Genomic DNA, 19,189 nt, shown 5'->3' on the forward strand with positions numbered 1-19,189 from the left:
TGTAGTTGTGCTGTTTTTTTAATTTAACAAAACTGTACTGCACACAGTTCTACTTTAATAAACATTTAACTGCGTATAATCAACCTGATCTTCTCAATTTTCCACGTTCATAAAATAATAGCAAAACAACTGGCCAACTTGTTGGCTGCTTTTTCTACATGTTTGGCGGTTCCAACTTATCCATTAAAAAGGTTTTTTTTAAAGAATTCATGTAGGCACAAACTAAAAAGCATAAGCCTTTAACCATTAAGATTAATAGAAAGAAGAATCCACTATCTTCTACCATTTTTCAAGTAGTATATATTGGACATATACACTGCCCGTGTAAAAAGAAGTCACACACTATAATATTTCGTTGGATCGCCTTTAGCTTTGATTACGGCACGCATTCGCCGTGGCATCATTTCGATAAGCTTCTGCAATGTCACAATATTTATTCCCGTCCAGAGTTGCATTAATGTTTCGCCAAGATCTTGTATTGATGATGGGAGAGTCGGACCGCTGCGCAGTCTTCTCCAGCACATCCCAAAGATTCTCTATGGGGTTAAGGTCTGGACTCTGTGGTGGCCAATCCATGTGTGAAAATGATGTCATGCTCCTTGAACCACTCTTTCGCAATTTGGCACACAAAATGAAACACCATGCAGAAAAACCCATCCACACGCAGCAAGACTCAAAGGGTCACGTCATTTTACTGAGGGCTTTGTTTTGCAGCGACACACGCTTGAATGTTACACTGTTCCAGCTAGTAAGCAGGAGAGCAAAGAACATGTTTTCATTTTAAATGTTGATATTCACTATATAATTTTCAGAAAATTCTTTAACGGAGAGAGTTTCCCCGACGCTGTCAAAAGAACACCAAAGAGTAAATTAAGTACATGTAGAAAGGTTATTTACAGAGACCCCTGGATGGAGGGACATGAAAACCTCAGGGAACCTTCACCTTCCGGAAACCAGCTAAATCTTCCATTGTGTTATTTTACATATACGTACCTATACTGTACATTGGACACGAGTAAACGATAAACTGCACAAAAAGTAAATAAAGACTAGCCTTTCACCAAACCCATACTTTTGTTTTTCTACAGTAATATGGCAATGAGAACATTGTTCTTTATTCTGCAATTTAACATCTTATTTCCCTATAAACTTTTATTAAGGACTGTTGGTCCAAAGCGCCTTACAAATGAGGTAAACAATGGAAGCAATTGGAACAACAAAAAGCATGAGCGCAGTAAAACTAGTCTCATTTAGCCTACCACAGTATACAAAGCTGAGGTTTTTTATGGATTGAAAGAGTAGAAAAAAGATAGAAGTCAGAACTAATTGGTCAGGTGCTGACGGAACAGATGTGTTTTCAGCCGATTCTTAAAGATGCATACAGAATCTGCTGATCTTGTAGCAGCGGGCAGATCATACCACAAATGCGGAACAGATCATGTGAGAGTGATTTTTTCCCTTTTTGGGATGGCACTACAAGACGTCTTTCATTTGCAGAGCGTAGGGATCTGGCGGGTACATAAGTCTGTATTCGCGAGTGAAGATAAAGGGGTCCCAGGTTTCTGGCCGTGTCAATACAGTGGGTTTTAGAGACAAGTGTGTATAGCACTAATGGCTTGGGCTTTAAATCCTATGCATTTGGAGTGTAGTTCTTGACACAAACAGCAGGGTTCACCACAACAGTGTAAAACAGGCAACCACAAGTGCCAGACTCTTCTGTCTGTTGTTGTTTTGGGGGGCTGGCGTGAGTCCATTGAAAAAAGACACTGTGACATCATAATCTTCTTCAGCTTTCGATAAACAGACATTCCATCCTATCACTCCACCATCACTAATTATCTGGCTTCTTTATTTGGAACACACCATTATACAACACACACATACAGAGAACAGAGTACATCATCTGCACTTACTTAGGGGATATTGAATGTTGAGAGATTTCAGCACACATTGCAAAGACCTACAGAATCGCATGAGGTGGCCGCTGCTTTGCTGCTCATATCGCATTTCACTGATCAAGTGTCAGAGAGTGGCACGGGAAATATTTTTTTCTGCATGGTCCTCTAGTGGTAAATTTGTTTGACCTTGAATACATCCCTAGATTAAGACAAAACAGAGGGCACAGGTGAAACTGCCCACCATGGCAATGTGCCAATACAATAAATGAACAATAAATGGACAAAGATCTTCAACACTAAAATTAGCCTGGTGTGAATTACCTTTTTTAAGCTTCCAAATTCATGAGATTTTTTTTTAAATCATTTTGGAAAATCATTTAATGAATGTTGTCAATATTGTAATAAGACATTAAATAAAATCATTCATTCATTTAATAAAAACAACATAATTAATAACGCATTCTCTAATCCCATCACTGTTGTTCTAACAGCTACTGCTGAGATATAATGAGTAAGATGTTCATCAAGGCAATTATGTTGATATCAGGCACATGCATCTCCACTGTGCTGTGAGGCAATCAAAAACATGTCCCTCAAACTATATAATGAATTTACCCAATCTTGTACCCAAATAGCACACATGACATCCTGCACATCCCTATGACCGTGTGCACAACAACAAATGGCTTCTATTTCTACAAACTCTCTCACAAAGATTCATCTGTGGTGAAAGTGATTGCAGCTGAGGGCTAACAGGTTTAACAGAGCAATGCACTAACTACAGCAATTTCATGGTTTCGACACCCAGGGAACATAGTGATAAAAATGAATTCACATGATGTCCTTGAATACACTGTTCTACTCTCGCTTCTACTCATTTTTTTTCCCGGCTACAAAATGGTAACAGTTACAGAGAATATATTTTAATTTCTGCAAAGATAAAAGAAAAATTGCCTTTATAGTCTAAAAGGATTGTGTCGATGAGAGATAAAGCTGCGTGTATGTGTGAGTGTGTGACTTCATACCTACCAACCAATCAACAGTGTTACTGTAAAAAAGCCTGTGACAGCTGCCACTAAGACCCCCGTCTGTCAGATTTCTTCTCTTACATGCCAAAATTACTCCAAGAATTCAGGTAGCATCACATTTGACCATAAAGAAAATAGTTTTTTCTTAGTTTTGTGAAATGTTGAAAGTTTCTGAAAAACAGAGTCAAAGCAGTAAAATGTATACATTTTTAAATGTACAATATTAAAGGGATACTTCACCCAAAAATGAAAATTCTGTCATAATTTACTCACCTTCAAATTGTTCCAAAGCTGTATAAATTTCTTTCTTCTGATGAGCACAGAGAAAGATATTTGGAAGATTGCTTATTACCAGACAGATTTTGCCCCTCATTGACTATCATAGTAGGAAAAAATACAATGGTAGTCAAAAGTGCCCCAGAACCGTTTGCTGTCCTACATTCTTCAAAATGTCTTATTTTGTGTTCAACAGAACAAGTAGTTTTAATTCCTACTATGGGAGTCAATGGGGGGCAAGAACTGTTTGGTTATAAGCATTCTTCCAAATATCTTTCTCTGTGGTCTTCAGAACAAAGAAATTTATATAGATTTGGAACAACTCGAAGGTGAGTAAATGGTGACACAATTTAAATTTTGGGGTGAAGTATCCCTTTAAAAATCATTACGGTGTCTATGTGACATCACATCTACTAACAGGTGCATCATCTATACGACACTGAAGGTGTTACTTATACTGCTGATGATCAAACTGATGCTTATGGGATGATCATCACGATTAGTTGCTACGGAAGCACTGGGGTTGATTCGATGGACCCCTTCACTTCGACAAAAACATGAAGAGTTGCTCAGCAACTGTACTATCGGATGGGCCTTGTAAGGCTAAAGCCTGAAGCAGAGCAAAAAAGCTCATCTAAAAATAACTTGAAAGAGAGAGAGAGAGTCAGTCGGAGTGTTAGTGGCAGTGGGGCTTTCTTTGGGGTATCCTCTGCCCGTCTTTACTTCAAGAATACCCAAGGACAATCCTTGCTATTAGTGGCTGCTAGAAGCGGTCATCTCAGAAATGTTTCTTGACTGCAAAAGCTGATAAGTGTTTTCTTAACGGACATCTTCAGGCTGAATAAATAATGTTTGTATCTGTTACAACAATTGGTGAAGTCTGAAAATATATGAAATAAAATGGGTTCAAAATGGCTTATATAAAAATGTTCTTTACACCAAGGATTACTTAATATTACATTTAAATATTACCAGAACTGTATAGTTGCTCATTTTAATCTTATGAAATGACATTAGGTTGATTCATTTATATATAATTGTATTATATATGAATGAATGTATTTCATAAGTTCAATTGCTAATATGATTCTTCAGTAATATCGATTGTCAACAGATTTGGCTGATCGTGAATAACGAAGAAGGACTGAAGCTCCAGGCTCATTCACTATCTGTGGACTACTTGGACTTTACATTTAATAATAATTATATACAAGGGACAAAAGGGGTGGGAGGATATCCTCGCATGACTGAAGTAAACACTGCAGATGTTTACTTTTTTATGATTGTAACAGATAACCCAGTATGTATTCACATGCTGCGTGAATTTGTACGTAGAGGTGTCATTAAAGTCATTATAGACTGGAACACAGGAGCATGCGTTACTTTGGTGCCACAAATTCAAATACCTAAGAATAGGGACAGTGTTGAAAGTTTAACACCATTCCTTCAACACCTGTCACACACTTGTTTAGCACACGCACACAAACGTGACATACTGTAAATGTGCATATGCAACTTAAAATCAAATCTGTCTCTGTGTTTGAGGATGCGTATGAAATGTGTTTATGACGGGGTCATTCGTGTGATTAAATCTTTCCATAAGTGGACGAATGCACAGGAGAGAAAGAATGGTCCAAGTAATAATTTGACCATCCAGAACCCCTGTCAAATATTGCCAAGCTTTTTTCCTCTTCCTAAATACCCCCTTTATTGGTGTCTATTATCTGTTTTACCTTAAATTATTTTTTTTACTCCTGCTCTGTCTCTTCATATTTCTTTTACTACTTTCATTCTTCTCTCTGTTCTCTTCACCTATAGGATAAATATCCTCACAAAACTGAGGAATGTTATTTCTTCCGTCTTCCTGCACAAAGCTGTCAGTTCCACGTGTCCTATCTCCTCATAGCCCAACGTCAGACGTTCTAAAGCAGGGGTGGGGAACCTTGATCCTGGAGGGCCACTGTCCTGCAGTGTTTATCTCCAACCTAATCAAACACACCTGAACCAGCTCATTAAAGTCTTCAGGATAACTAGAAACTTCACCACAGGTGTGTGTTTGAGCTGGTTGGAGCTAAACTCTGCAGGACAGTGGCCCTCCAGGATCAAGGTTCCCCACCTCTGTTCTAAGGAGTGTCTGGAAAAATAGCCTTACCTTATTTTTCAAATCAAACATTTTTGTAACCAAACAGTTCTTGGCCACTATTGACTACCATAATAGGATTTCTTTGTTCTGTTCAACACAAAAGAAGATACTTTGAAGAATATAGTAGTTCTGGGGCACTTTTGACTACCATTGTAATTTGTCCTACAATGGTAGTCAATGGTGGCCAGGAACTGTACGGTTACAAGCATTCTTCCAAATATCTTTCTCTGTGTTCATCAGAACAAAGAATTTTATTCAGATTTGGAACAACTCGAGTGCAACTAAATTATCACAGAGTCCCTTTAAATAATAAAGTAGCAAAATTAAATATTCTTTCACATACTGTATATTTTTTAATGATGCACTGAGCATTGATCAAATTACTTAGATCTTTAGTTAGATTTAAAGAGATTATTCACATGTCAATACCCCATCAATCACACTCTTGGAACTTCTTAAATATAAATAATTTGCAATGTCATGCGTAACAAGCAGAGAAGCGCAAACCAATATCTGTGATGGGTAAGAAATCATCCACCGCATTTTTGTGCCCCAATGCTCTGCAGCAATGTGAACTGCACTGCAACATGAGTGCAGATATGCCAGCAGCATCGGGAGACAGTCTGCTCAGTGACAGGCCCGTGACACACAATGCCACCTGAAAGAGCTGAGGTCAAAAAGTGGGCAGAAGGTCAGAGTTCAATTCAGAGTCAGAAGTGGAAAATATCTAAAAAATGACATTGAGACCAAGGCAAAAACAGGAGTTCTGGAGCCTGGGTGTCAGTTGTGACCGTACAACTTACAACGTGTTGGAATGACTAAATATGTGCAGTAATCCTGTGAGGGTCACCTCCTGTCAACCATCCCTGAAATAAACACAAAAATCCAACAATCGGGTTGAGCCGCTGCTGGTCTGCGTCACACCAATCTATTTATACAAGACACCCACAACTGCTGCTCAATCTACAGTTACACAAGAACTAAAAGGACCACTAGCCCCCCCCCACAGAAATTTATAACCGGGAGTAGTGCTATTGTAACATCTAGATAACAATAGCGCAAGCGTGGAAAGTGTGAAAATGTGCGTACATTTTGCTAGAAGGCGCAGAAAATGGTAAACAGAGAACATCGGTTGAAAATATTTTGTGATGGGTCAGGTAAATCGAGTACAACTGAACTATAGGTAGAAAGTCATTCTTTACTGTGGAGTGCTTAATAATGATTTTAATATGATAAAATGTGTTGAACATAAAAGTATGAATGTGAGAAAATATTGCAGTGTGTAATGGATGGATTAGCAGAATATCTGATGGGCCGTTGTTAATGTTACTGCTGTCAGAGGATTTACTGTGATAGGCCAACACACATAATCCAAAGGTCAAAGGGCAAAGTACAAAACAGCATCTGAAAAAAAAACACAAGGCAATGAGAAGTAAAACGGGGTGGCACATCATGTAAGAAATTAATGAACATGAGATGTGAATAAGAGGAGTGGCTGAAGGAAAATAATGTTACTGGGTATTTACTTAGTGTATCTCTCGTCTGATAGCACGTTATGTTTAGTACATTTCTATATATTTTGCGACATCTTACAACAAGAATAAGCACAAGGGCATCATACACTTGTTTTGTTGTTTTTTGAGAGGGCAACAGTGGCAATCCTGAGAGGTATCCTGGACATAAAAAGGACCAAAAAACAAGCAGCAAAACTATATCGGATACGACATTTTATAGTACTAAAAACAAAACATCACTGCTGTCCTTCTGAAACCTTGTATCTCCATATTTTGTGATTTTTCTTTTTTGCCATAAATCATTATTATTAGTCACCCTTTATGTTTGTCACTGGGTTTTGCCAATATTTAACCAATAAAAAGTATTAAGGTGCTTGTCAACTTTGACAACACAGTATTTAATCAGTTAAAAAGTCCAGTGTTTTTCCCTTTCTTGAAAAAGCAGTGAATTTGGACATTCGGGTTTTGCAAGGACAGCGACGAAATGAATGTTTGTGTAAAAAAAGGCATTATCGGCATATAGAATGATTCTTAATGTATCATTTGCTTATTATTTTTCTTGACGTTTGCAAACTCGTGATGCTGGAGTAAACATTAGGCTGGTTTTCTTCCATGATTTGGAGGGGCAATAAATATTAATCTCCGTCCATTTATTCAAACTCTGTCAAGAAGATAAATATCTATAAACGCTCTGCAGACTCTTTTAATACTTTTATCAGTATGCTATTACATTTGTCTCTATTTCTCACCATCTCTACCTTAACTTAGCCTTCTTTCTCTCACTCTCTCTCTCTTCTTCTTTACAGTCTCTAGATAATTAATCCTCTGACTATTTTACAGCACATCTACCGTGTTTGAAGTACTGTCTTACCCTCACACACGTTTTCCATAGCTGCTCATCCTGGTGCTAATCCTCTCCGAGGAATGAAGACTGAGACACTTATAGTCTATATTCTCATATTCTATACATTCACATCATAAAGACCCTTTTAATGGAGTGTATACAAAATAAAAATATATAAAATATAAAATCCGAAAAGTTTTTAATCCTTCTAAAAACCCAACCACTTGGCCATCCCTTACATCAGCAACATCCCTAAACAATTTGAGCTATCATTCAACCAAACACCCCCCCCACCATACCAACACCCCAATTCCCCATTCACCACCTCCGTCCTCCTGTTGGTGCATGTTATGTTCCAAAAACAGCCCCCAATTTCAACCCGGCTTTCAAGGCTGTTCACCCCCACTGCAGTTGTTGTCCAATTGCTCCAATCACACCCCTTCCTCTCTCACGAGGCCACGCCCCTTCCTTACTATATTCGTCTATTCTCAGCCAATAGGGGGCCTCCCCGGGGTGTGACCTAGGCGATGGTCTCTCCGGTGTCTTTATAAAACTCTACGGTGATGGGTGGAAGTTTGCACTTTTTGTCAGCCCTGCGCTCCAGAGAGAGGAGAGAGAGAGAGGCAGCGAGAGGGGAGAGATAATCAGGGGACGATCTGTTAAGTCCCTATCCTACACTTTTAAAAAGTGTTGGTAGGTACTTCCTTTACTTTTTTGTAGTTTAACGGGATCATAGGTTTCACAGTTTCATTTGAAAAACCTTAAAAGAGGATTTTCCCTGGGAATTCGACTTACCTACATTCGTTTTGTTGTTTTCTTGAAGCCTCCCCTGTTGAGCAGGCAGAATGGAGAACGCACACTCTAAGGAGCCGGCGGAATGCCTGGCCTATTTCAGCGTGAGTGAGAGCACAGGCCTTAGCCCAGACCAGGTGAAGAAAAACCAGGCCAAGTACGGATTCAATGGTGAGGAAACCTGGACGCACGGACGGAGGCTTGAACAGGACTGGTGGAAAGATGGAGAGACTTAGCTAATAGATATATATGTTATTACAATGATAGAATGGGTGGATGAATTACATGCATATATACATACAAATATAGTGACATATTTTGTCAAACAAGTGTTTAGAAAGTAAATGTTGTCAAATATTTTTGAAAAACAGATTTAGATGACAAGATTAATGAATTCAGATTTATTCGAAAAGATGGAGTATTTGCATATTTGTGCACAGAGGAGAGCAGCACAATGTTAAACACTCCCGGTATGTGTTTAATACTTGCGTGTAAACCAAGCATATTGTTCATATTGCACATATTAAGCAGTTACAGCACTCTGCAAAACTGCAAACTGACAATGACATGAAGTTGTGAATGCAGAAGTAGAACATTGAAGAGAAAGGGATATAAAAAGAAAGGGATATAAAATTAGTAGAAGAGAAAGTACAACAAAATGTAACAGCTGACAAACAGGGGCCATTTTTAACCTACAAGGTCAAACAGAAAATCTGTAGATTGCATTACTGTCTAATCACTTAAGTACACATACATAAATTCAGCTCATTTTAGTTTGTAAAATATTGTACAGTCATTGACTAATAATAAAAGTTTTATTTCATAAAATCTGTCTTTATCAGTGTAAATTGGTGTCATGATGATTGTGACGAAAGTATTGATGGATGATTCTAACAGTTCTGTTTGCCCTCATCTTCTCTAATGATCTTGCCAATGGGACCCAACTGACCAATCACAGAGCTGCCCGCCGAGGAGGGTGAGTTTTCAATTTACTGCTTCATAGCTCATTGTATAAAGACATCTAGAATTACTTTACAAATAATGAAAAATGACTTAAGAAGCATTCAAATCTTTATGTAGTTACTTTAATTTCTTGAATGGCCATGTTTGCTGAACGGTTACGTGGGTTGACTGAACTAAAAAAAACAAGGGCACCCATGAACTCTTAAAAAACTCTTTATTTCTCAGGTAAAAGCATCTGGGAGCTGGTGGTAGAGCAGTTTGAAGATCTCTTGGTCAGGATCCTGCTGTTAGCTGCCTGCATCTCTTTTGTAAGTAGATGCTCAATGCACTATTTTTTTTATCTGAAGCGTAAGACGGGCACAAGGCCGCAGGTCAAAGGTTGACCCGTAATAGCTGTGATATTCTCTAAAGGGTACATGGTTTCGTTTGAGGGTGCATACAGTGCTTAATAACACGAATGTGAAGGACAGGGCCACATTTTCCACATTCCCATCCGTCCCTGTCAATCAAGTTAAACATTTACCCTTCAGTAACCCTTTAGGGTATATAAGGGGTATACTCCAGCTGTTAACTATGCCGGGAAGTATGGAACATACTCTGAACAGTGTTTGCAAAAAATGATACCGAAATGTAGCTCTTGAAACTTGAGTACACACCACTTGCATAATGCATGAATCTCTTTATCTCTTTCTTTCCTTCTTTCTTTGCTTTTTAAATCCGTTTTGGAAAAAAATGAAGCAGACGGCATTAGTTCAGCTGTTTTGTTCAGCCCTGTGACATCACACCTGCCATTATGGCCATAGAAGGCCAGGAAAAAAGCTCTGAAGAGGAGCAAGGACAAGGAAAGAAAGAGTGAAAGAACAAGAGAGTGAGACAGAGAGAGGAAGAGTGTTATTTTAAGGTGGTCTTAAGCCAGTCCAAGAAACCGAATCCACACAAAGGTCAGAGATGGATGGAATGAAATACAGTTCAGTGGAGTGACAGAGAAGGTGAAGGAGAGAATGACAAACAGCGGGTGTTAACGTGCCATTAATCGAGAGATGTGTGCACACATGTGAGAATTACTAGAAGAGGATCAGCTGTACCATAACTCATGTCCAGATGAAGAAGGGAGGCACTTTATAAAATATGACAAGAGAAAACACACACACGCTGATTTATTGTCTATAAAACAATCTGTTTCATAATCAGTGGATTAGAATTTTTAATAAACCTATTCTTTATTGACTTATGTGTATCTTTATGACTCTAACTCACTTGGCTCTCTCTGTCCATCAGGTTCTGGCCTGGTTTGAGGAAGGCGAGGAAACCATCACTGCCTTTGTCGAGCCTTTTGTCATCCTTCTTATCCTTATTGCCAACGCTGTGGTCGGAGTGTGGCAGGTGAATATAAACATTATATTATTATACATTAAAAGAATTATGTGAATTTTATATTATATTAAACTCATATTCAGTATAATTGAATATGCAGAACAAAAACACAAATTTCACAGAAGCAAAACATTTCACAAACAATAAAACAATATATAAATTAGGGCTGTCGTGATATACATTTTTTACTACACGTGCCCAAAAGAATTCAGGATAACGATATTATCGCAAGATCTATGGTTTTTAATAAATAAATAATATTATCAGTGAATTTAATCTTTAATAATATTTATTTTGGGTTTACCCTTTTTTCTTGGCCAATGCCTCATAGTGTCTCTTAAAAGAATAGTTCACCCAAAAAATGTTCCTCATTGACTTTCCATAGTAGGAATAAAAATGACTACAGTCAAGTCATTGGGTGAACTATTCCTTTAAGGCAAAACTTTAAACAGTTATTTACAATTATTATGTGAAGAATTAACACAATATTGTGTTATATAGTATCATAGTTATTGTCAATACTGGTATATTTTGACACACCTAATAAAAACAGTTCAAAATTCAAATGTTTTCTATGTCTCAGTCTTTCTATGTCTGTTGTTGCATGGGATCGGGAGGGGAAACCACATACAATTTCAAATGTGTACCAACGAACACATTTCTTGAGGCAACTATAAAAATGAACAATGAGTAGAACTCATACCAGCGCAGTGGAAACTACATCAGAGGTTAAAGGTTATTGACCCCAAGGGCCTCAAAAGATGCAGAGCACAGACATGTTATGCGACCCGTGAGCAAAAATATGAGAGGCTGATCAGGTTTCATCGAGGGTCCGCGGGACAGCAGTCATTTGGAAAGTATGCAGACCCTTTGAAGGAGAGGGTCTACAAGGTGTAAAGTCCTATGGGGAACGGACACTGATGTAGACATTTGTTTCCACAGGAGCGCAATGCAGAGAGTGCCATCGAGGCTCTGAAGGAATACGAGCCCGAGATGGGAAAAGTCTACCGCTCTGACAGAAAGAGCGTACAGATGATTAAAGCCAGAGAGATCGTTCCTGGAGACATTGTGGAAGTGTCAGGTGATGATTAAAGTGTGTCAGTAGAACATTTGTAGCACTGAACAATCCCATAATGCTCTAGGACACCAGAATAGCACAATGCTCAGAGAACAGAAATGCAGAGTAAGCGAAACCTTCAAGCCAACTGTTAAACTGTGTGGACACAATGTCCAAGCGAAATAAGTAACAAGACACGTGTTGCGTGTGACAGGACGGGACTATATGGGTCTTCTGACCTTGAGGACGTGTGAGCGTCCTTTTAAGGAAACGATGAGCTGTGCGTTACAGTTGGAGCAAGAATATGGAGTAATAGGATCAGAAAAGCCCAAAGAACCCGAGAGAGCGCAGGCAAAGAAAAGCTTGTATATAAATACAACCCAGCACCTGTCTTCTACTTGCTCTCCCCCTCGCTCTTTCTATTTCTCTACTCTTCCACCTGTTCCTTCCTCATCACTAATTTTTTCTTTCCGAGCCACTTGTTTACAGCTTGCTGGAGGGCAACTTGTCCTTGCTCTCTGTGTATTCTTTTACATGCATGCGTTTCATGAGCCGTCTCTTCATTTTTTTATTGAAATACTAATACACATTATTGAGTGGATTGGTGAATTATCACATTATAAAAACTAAAAAAATACCATTTCATAGTTCACCCAAAAATGGAAATTCTGTCATCATTTAAAAAAAATTGAAATTCTGTCATCATCTGTCACCCACTTTTTTATACTTTCTTTGTTCCGCAGAACACGAAAGAAGATATTTTGAAGAACGTTGTTAACTGACACCCATTGGCATTGGCTTTGTGTCCATACAAAGGAAGTGAATGGGTGCCGGTGCTTTTCAGTTACCAACTTTCTTCAAAATATCTTCTTTTGTGTTCTGCGGAACAGAAAGAATTTGAAGTTGAAAATGTTTGATATGACAAGGGTGAGTAAATGATGACAAAATGTTCATTTTTTGGGTAAACTATCCCTTTAAGAGATTTGAAAATGATAAATTATATATAAAAAAAACACATTAAGAATGATAAATGTGCTCTTTTAAGACTTTTGATTCATTTTAACCAGTCAAAAACAATATTTTTAATATTTAAAAAAATATTTAGTATCAATATTGTCAATTCTTAGTGTCTCTTTGAAAGTTTGAAATCTTTTGTGTATGTTAGATGTATGCCTGTTTAACACTGTTTTTTGTGTGTAGTTGGTGATAAAGTCCCTGCTGATATCAGAATCACTGCCATCCGCTCCACAACCCTGCGTGTGGACCAGTCTATCCTCACTGGTTAGTCTCTGAACTAATACTGGCAATTACCACAAATTCAGACATATATTTTATGTCTTAGTTTTCTTAAAAAAGATAAGAAAATATCTCAGTAACTTTCATTTACTCAATCTCTATATTCTGTTTATTTCAGGTGAGTCCGTAAGCGTAATCAAACACACAGACGCCGTTCCTGACCTCAGGGCTGTCAACCAGGACAAGAAGAACATGCTTTTCTCTGTGAGTTTTATTTTATATTTACTTTTGCCTCCACTGTCTCAAAAGTACGAAAAAGAGTGAACCAACCTCTCTCTTTTCCAGGGCACAAACATCGCTGCTGGCAAAGCCATCGGAGTTGTGGTCGCCACCAGCGTCTCCACTGAGATTGGTAAGATCCGTGACCAGATGGCTGCCACCGAGCAGGAAAAAACCCCCCTGCAGCAGAAGCTGGATGAGTTCAGCGAGCAGCTCTCCAAAGTCATCTCCCTCATCTGCGTGGCTGTCTGGCTCATCAACATCGGACACTTCAATGACCCCGTCCACGGAGGCTCTTGGATCCGCGGTGCCGTGTACTACTTCAAGATCGCTGTGGCCCTCGCTGTGGCTGCCATCCCTGAGGGTGAGAATTCAAAAATTACATGTCTGCTTTTGGCAGATGCCTAAACTTTTTTTTTTTTTAAACTAACCTCAGTTTCTGTCTTTTCTTTCTGAACAGGTCTGCCTGCTGTCATCACTACCTGCCTGGCCCTGGGAACCCGCCGCATGGCTAAGAAAAACGCCATTGTCCGCTCTCTCCCCTCTGTAGAAACTCTGGGCTGCACTTCTGTCATCTGCTCAGACAAGACTGGCACCCTCACCACCAACCAGATGTGTGTTACAAAGGTTTGTGAGACGGTCACGGAGTTACACACAGTCACATGGACAAATTTTTAAGACACATTTCAAGACAAATGTATTGCAGTCTTTCACTACAACCATTCTACACTGGTTTAAGCATCACTCTCTTCATTTCTAGATGTTTGTCATTGAGAGGGTGGAAGGTGAGTCTGTGACCCTTGACCAGTATGACATCTCTGGCTCCAAGTACACCCCAGAGGGAGACGTGTAAGTAAAGCCATACTAAACACATAATACACACTCACCACAGTATATAAATAAGCACCTACCACAGACTTTTATGATGTTTTTATATAAAGCAAACTAAACCAAAACTTTTATGTTCGCCTTGTAGTACTAAGGGTGGACTTCCTGTCAAGTGCGGCCAGTACGACGGCCTTGTTGAACTGGCAACCATTTGCGCCTTGTGCAATGACTCCTCTTTGGACTACAATGAGGTAAACAAATCTTTCATCTGTTTCTATCTCAAGCCCTCATTGTCCTAGTTTCTCAGTCTGTGGAGAAATAACTAATTGTTCTCTCTTGGTTTTCATTATGACGACTTGTTCAGTCTAAAGGAATCTATGAGAAGGTCGGTGAGGCCACAGAGACTGCCCTGTGCTGCCTGGTTGAAAAGATGAACGTGTTCAACACCGATGTCCGTGGTCTGTCCAAGGTGGAGAGGGCCAACGCATGCTGCTCTGTAAGTATCTCAGTGTTTCACCGGTAAGTTCATGTGGGTCAATTTCATTGCAATCCTTGAAATTAATTGCAATGCCATAAGAAATCTCCAATGTAAATAGAGACCATTCTTTAAAGGAAAGATTTTGGTTGGATACTTTGCAATAGCTCTGTCCTTTTGGTTACAATTTTATAATTCCGTGTTGGACATTTTAGCATATTCACCTTCTTTTGGTTTCCTAGGTCGTCAAGCATCTGATGAAGAAAGAATTCACTCTTGAATTCTCCCGTGACAGGAAGTCCATGTCCGTCTACTGCTCCCCCGCCAAGGCCTCCAAGGCCCCTGTTGGAAACAAGATGTTTATCAAGGTCAGGACCACCCTAAAAGCTTCCTAAGAAAAATAAGATCCCTTTAAATAGAATCTAAAGCACAAAATCACTATTCTGTTGTAGGGTGCTCCTGAGGGTGTGATTGACAGGTGTGCCTATGTGCGTGTTGGCACCACCCGTGTCCCCCTGACTGGACCAGTTAAGGATAAGATCATGTCTGTCATCAAGGAATGGGGAACTGGCCGTGATACCCTGCGTTGTCTGGCTCTGGCAACCTGTGACAACCCTCTGAAACCAGAGGAGATGAATCTGGAAGACGCCACCAAGTTTGCTGACTATGAGGTATTTAAAATGTGAAAGAACCCAACTAACTTGACATCATCAAGATAAGCAGTTATTAGTATTTTAAAGTGAACAATGACAGAGGCGCTGCACAAAGATAAAACATTACTCATTTACTTTTTCTTCTTTATTCACAGACTGACCTCACCTTTGTGGGTTGTGTTGGTATGTTGGATCCCCCTCGTAAAGAGGTTGTTGGCTCCATTGAGCTCTGCAGGGCTGCTGGTATCCGTGTGATCATGATCACTGGTAAGTCATGTTCATCTCCAACTCCAAACTATCATACACACTCTTTTTAATCTTATTCTTGACACTCGCACTTGCATTATTCAGTGTTTGTATATGGACACACTACATAGTGTCAGTAGTCATGATATTATACTTTCAGCTCTGTATTTTATAAACCACTTCAGAAGATGTAAAAACACTGGTCCAACACTGGTCCAGAATAACTTCCTATTTCAGTTTTTAACACTACACAAAGGCTTGAGCAAAATATAACCAACAGAATTTTTAACTAAATCAAAATGTTAAATGAACCAGTGTTAAAAGTCACCAGGTTTTACATTTTGCGAAGTGGTCTGTAACTGTAGAGTTAGCTTTACCTACATGTACACAATGTTACTCGGCTGGCACAAAGCTTGTAAACCTTACGTAGTATAATCGAAACTGCTTTCCAACAGGTGACAACAAGGGAACCGCCGTGGCTATCTGCCGTCGTATTGGCATCTTCAGTGACGATGAGGACGTGACTGGCCGTGCCTTCACAGGCCGTGAGTTTGATGACCTGCCATTGCCCCAGCAGAGAGAAGCTGTGCGTAAGGCCTGTTGTTATGCCCGTGTTGAGCCCTCACACAAGAGCAAGATTGTCGAGTTCCTTCAGGGATTTGATGAGATCACTGCCATGGTAAGAGAAACAGAGCAGATGACACGAGAACCAAATGTAGACCAAATGTAACCTTAATGCTTACCATTTTATGTGTAAAAATCCTTCCTTTTTCTTGACCTCCATCAGACTGGTGATGGTGTGAATGATGCTCCTGCTCTGAAGAAGGCAGAGATTGGCATTGCCATGGGCTCTGGCACTGCTGTTGCCAAGTCAGCCTCTGAGATGGTCCTGGCTGATGACAACTTCTCCTCCATTGTGGCCGCTGTCGAGGAGGGAAGAGCCATTTACAACAACATGAAGCAGTTCATCCGCTACCTCATTTCATCCAACGTCGGCGAGGTTGTGTGGTGAGACAATCGGTCCCTCACACACACACATAAATTCTTAAATCTTACGTAGCTCTGCCTTTAGGGAATCTAGTTTACCCCTAAACTAGATTTTCTCCGTCTTCTTCAGTATCTTCCTGACTGCTGCTCTTGGCCTGCCTGAGGCTCTGATCCCAGTTCAGCTGCTCTGGGTAAACTTGGTAACTGATGGTCTCCCTGCCACTGCTCTGGGCTTCAACCCACCCGATCTGGACATCATGGGCAAGGCTCCTCGCTCTCCTAAGGAACCCCTCATCTCTGGATGGCTCTTCTTCAGATACATGGCCATTGGAGGTATGCTAACTCATCTGATATAAAACTCCAGAAACAATGTATATTCTTTATATACATAGGTTTAGTTAACACTATAAGATTATCCAAATTTAGTTCACATCGGCAAAGACATCTCTGTTTCTTAGGTTATGTTGGAGCTGCAACCGTTGGCGCTGCTGCCTGGTGGTTCCTGTACTGTGACGAAGGCCCAATGGTCTCCTTCTACCAGCTGGTTAGAATTTAACATCTGCTAATGCATCCGAGTGTAGCTTATGCTACAATTCAATATATGCCGCAATAAGGCAATAATGTTATAAACAATTCTCTGTCTCTCAGTCCCACTTCATGCAGTGCACAGAAGACAATGAAGACTTTGCCGGCATTGAATGTCATGTGTTTGAAGCCGCTCCACCCATGACCATGGCTCTGTCTGTGCTGGTCACCATCGAGATGTGCAATGCCCTCAACAGGTGGGTACCTGTGCTCCATATAATTCAACATCTAAAAATATGCAAATAGCTGTTTGATATTGCTTATGGTAACGTGTGTGCAGCTTGTCCGAGAATCAATCTCTGCTGCGTATGCCTCCATGGAGCAACCTGTGGCTGGTGGGAGCCATGACTCTCTCCATGTCTTTGCACTTCATGATCATCTACGTTGACCCTCTGCCCGTAAGTACCACATCCATCCAGCAACCAGAGCTTTATTTGTTACATGAAGAGCTTTAATTTTGTATTTTTTACCTCAGTTCTTAACACACTGCTAATCTGTTTTTGGTGTCTTCCTCTCAAATAGATGATCTTCAAGCTAACCCATCTCAACGTGGACCAGTGGATCGTTGTACTAAAGCTTTCCCTTCCTGTCATCTTAATTGACGAGCTGCTCAAGTTTGTCGCTCGCAACTACCTGGAGCGTAAGAAACTCTTTAACTTCATACACATAAATGCCCAATTTCAAATTTTCTTTTCGTTTCTTTTACCATTTGTATTTTTAACAGCAATTTATTAAAGTATATTAACTATATTAAAACATTGTTTTGGTAAAGTAACAAATTTAAAACACTTAATTTTTATAGCACGTTATTAATTCCAATTTCCCTTTGCTGTTCTCTTTTGTTGACCTCCTCTCTTTTTATATTTCCTTATACTGTATTTTCCTATTTTAAATATTCATCTTCCTTAATAGTCCCTCTGCTCACTCCTTAATCAACCCCTTGCTCAACCCCTCTTTATCTCATTCCAGCCTAATTCTGCACCCTTCCATATTCCTGTAACAAAACCAGGTATCCCACAATCCTAACTGTCTGTCCTGGCCCGTCTCCCTTTCATGTTTGTCTGTCTGAAAACTGTGCTGTTCTTTGACACTGAAGAAAACTGATTGACATTGTGTTTAGAAAGAAAACAAATGTTCATTTCTGCACACGATTCTAATTTGAGTAGTTGTTTCAATCATATGTGGTTTGAAATTATAGATCATTAGAACCGGTTTTTGGAAATGCGGAAATTTGCAGTTTGAATAGTCAGATCATTTTCAAATGGTATTTGTATGATATGGGATGTTATGTGACGGTCACATCACAAATATAGAATAGGAGCTGCATCTGAATTCACTGCATTTATTAAATTAGTATATAGAATTGTATATGAGCAAGTGGTTTCAAACACATATGCATGGGTGTGTAAATACTACAATAGCGCCTGATGCTTATGCTGCCTGACAGCAAGACTGATATCAGATAACCTGACTGATCAAAAACATCTGATACCATGATTTAAAAAAACACAAACAGTACTTATCAGATTTCGATGATTTTAAAGAGACTGACTAGATTTGGTTTACACAGAGTGTTTAGAAAAATATTCACTATCAGTGTTTTAAAATATTTCTATTTAGTTACATTTGAAAGTCCTGTCATTGTGTTACCTGGATTGTTTTACCTTTGTAAACTTTTATTTTAGGAATTATATGAACAGATCCCATCTCATTTCACCTACTTTCTTCAACAGAGAAAGACGATAATCTAGTGTCCAAAAAGTGGGACTGAAAAACAGAAGATATGAGGAAGTACATCAACACTCCAAAAGAAAAAGAAAAATGCCAGGAGTGAATCAGTGAAAACCACGCATATAAATGTGCAACATTACAAAAGAAAGGAAAAAAATATTTAAGTGTTATGTATATGTATTAAGGCTTAATTTAATAAATATTGTGATGAACAGTATATTCTAATGATAATGCTATTCTTAAAATAAAGATGTGTATTTAAGAGTGTGGTCTTTTACAT

The 19,189-nt window shown here is 39.2% G+C and overlaps 1 protein-coding gene across 1 annotated transcript; it reads left to right on the plus strand.

The window, feature by feature from the left end:
* Window positions 1–8,261: 8,261 nt before the first annotated feature.
* Window positions 8,262–19,174, plus strand: atp2a1 (ATPase sarcoplasmic/endoplasmic reticulum Ca2+ transporting 1). Its single transcript, XM_057345852.1, has 24 exons — window positions 8,262–8,396; window positions 8,527–8,666; window positions 9,454–9,471; window positions 9,684–9,766; window positions 10,737–10,841; window positions 11,775–11,913; window positions 13,090–13,170; window positions 13,304–13,389; window positions 13,471–13,768; window positions 13,865–14,031; window positions 14,165–14,253; window positions 14,381–14,483; window positions 14,597–14,728; window positions 14,950–15,075; window positions 15,160–15,378; window positions 15,516–15,627; window positions 16,062–16,285; window positions 16,394–16,614; window positions 16,724–16,926; window positions 17,052–17,137; window positions 17,242–17,375; window positions 17,459–17,576; window positions 17,701–17,818; window positions 18,912–19,174. Exons 2-24 carry the CDS (start codon window positions 8,549–8,551, stop codon window positions 18,947–18,949), a joined length of 3,018 nt encoding a protein of 1,005 aa, XP_057201835.1. The 5' UTR covers window positions 8,262–8,396; window positions 8,527–8,548; the 3' UTR covers window positions 18,950–19,174.
* The last annotated feature ends 15 nt before the right edge of the window (window positions 19,175–19,189 follow it).

This window comes from Triplophysa rosa, linkage group LG11 (assembly GCF_024868665.1).
Source record: "Triplophysa rosa linkage group LG11, Trosa_1v2, whole genome shotgun sequence".
NCBI lineage: Eukaryota > Metazoa > Chordata > Actinopteri > Cypriniformes > Nemacheilidae > Triplophysa > Triplophysa rosa.

Bases quoted from the DNA above. Each gene is read 5' to 3' on its own strand.
- atp2a1 (XM_057345852.1), top strand. From the start codon at position 8,549: ATGGAGAACGCACACTCTAAGGAGCCGGCGGAATGCCTGGCCTATTTC. The intron at 17,376-17,458 runs GTGGGTACCTGT...ACGTGTGTGCAG, and splicing joins ATGTGCAATGCCCTCAACAG to CTTGTCCGAGAATCAATCTC. The intron at 17,819-18,911 runs GTAAGAAACTCT...TTTCTTCAACAG, and splicing joins CGCTCGCAACTACCTGGAGC to AGAAAGACGATAATCTAGTG.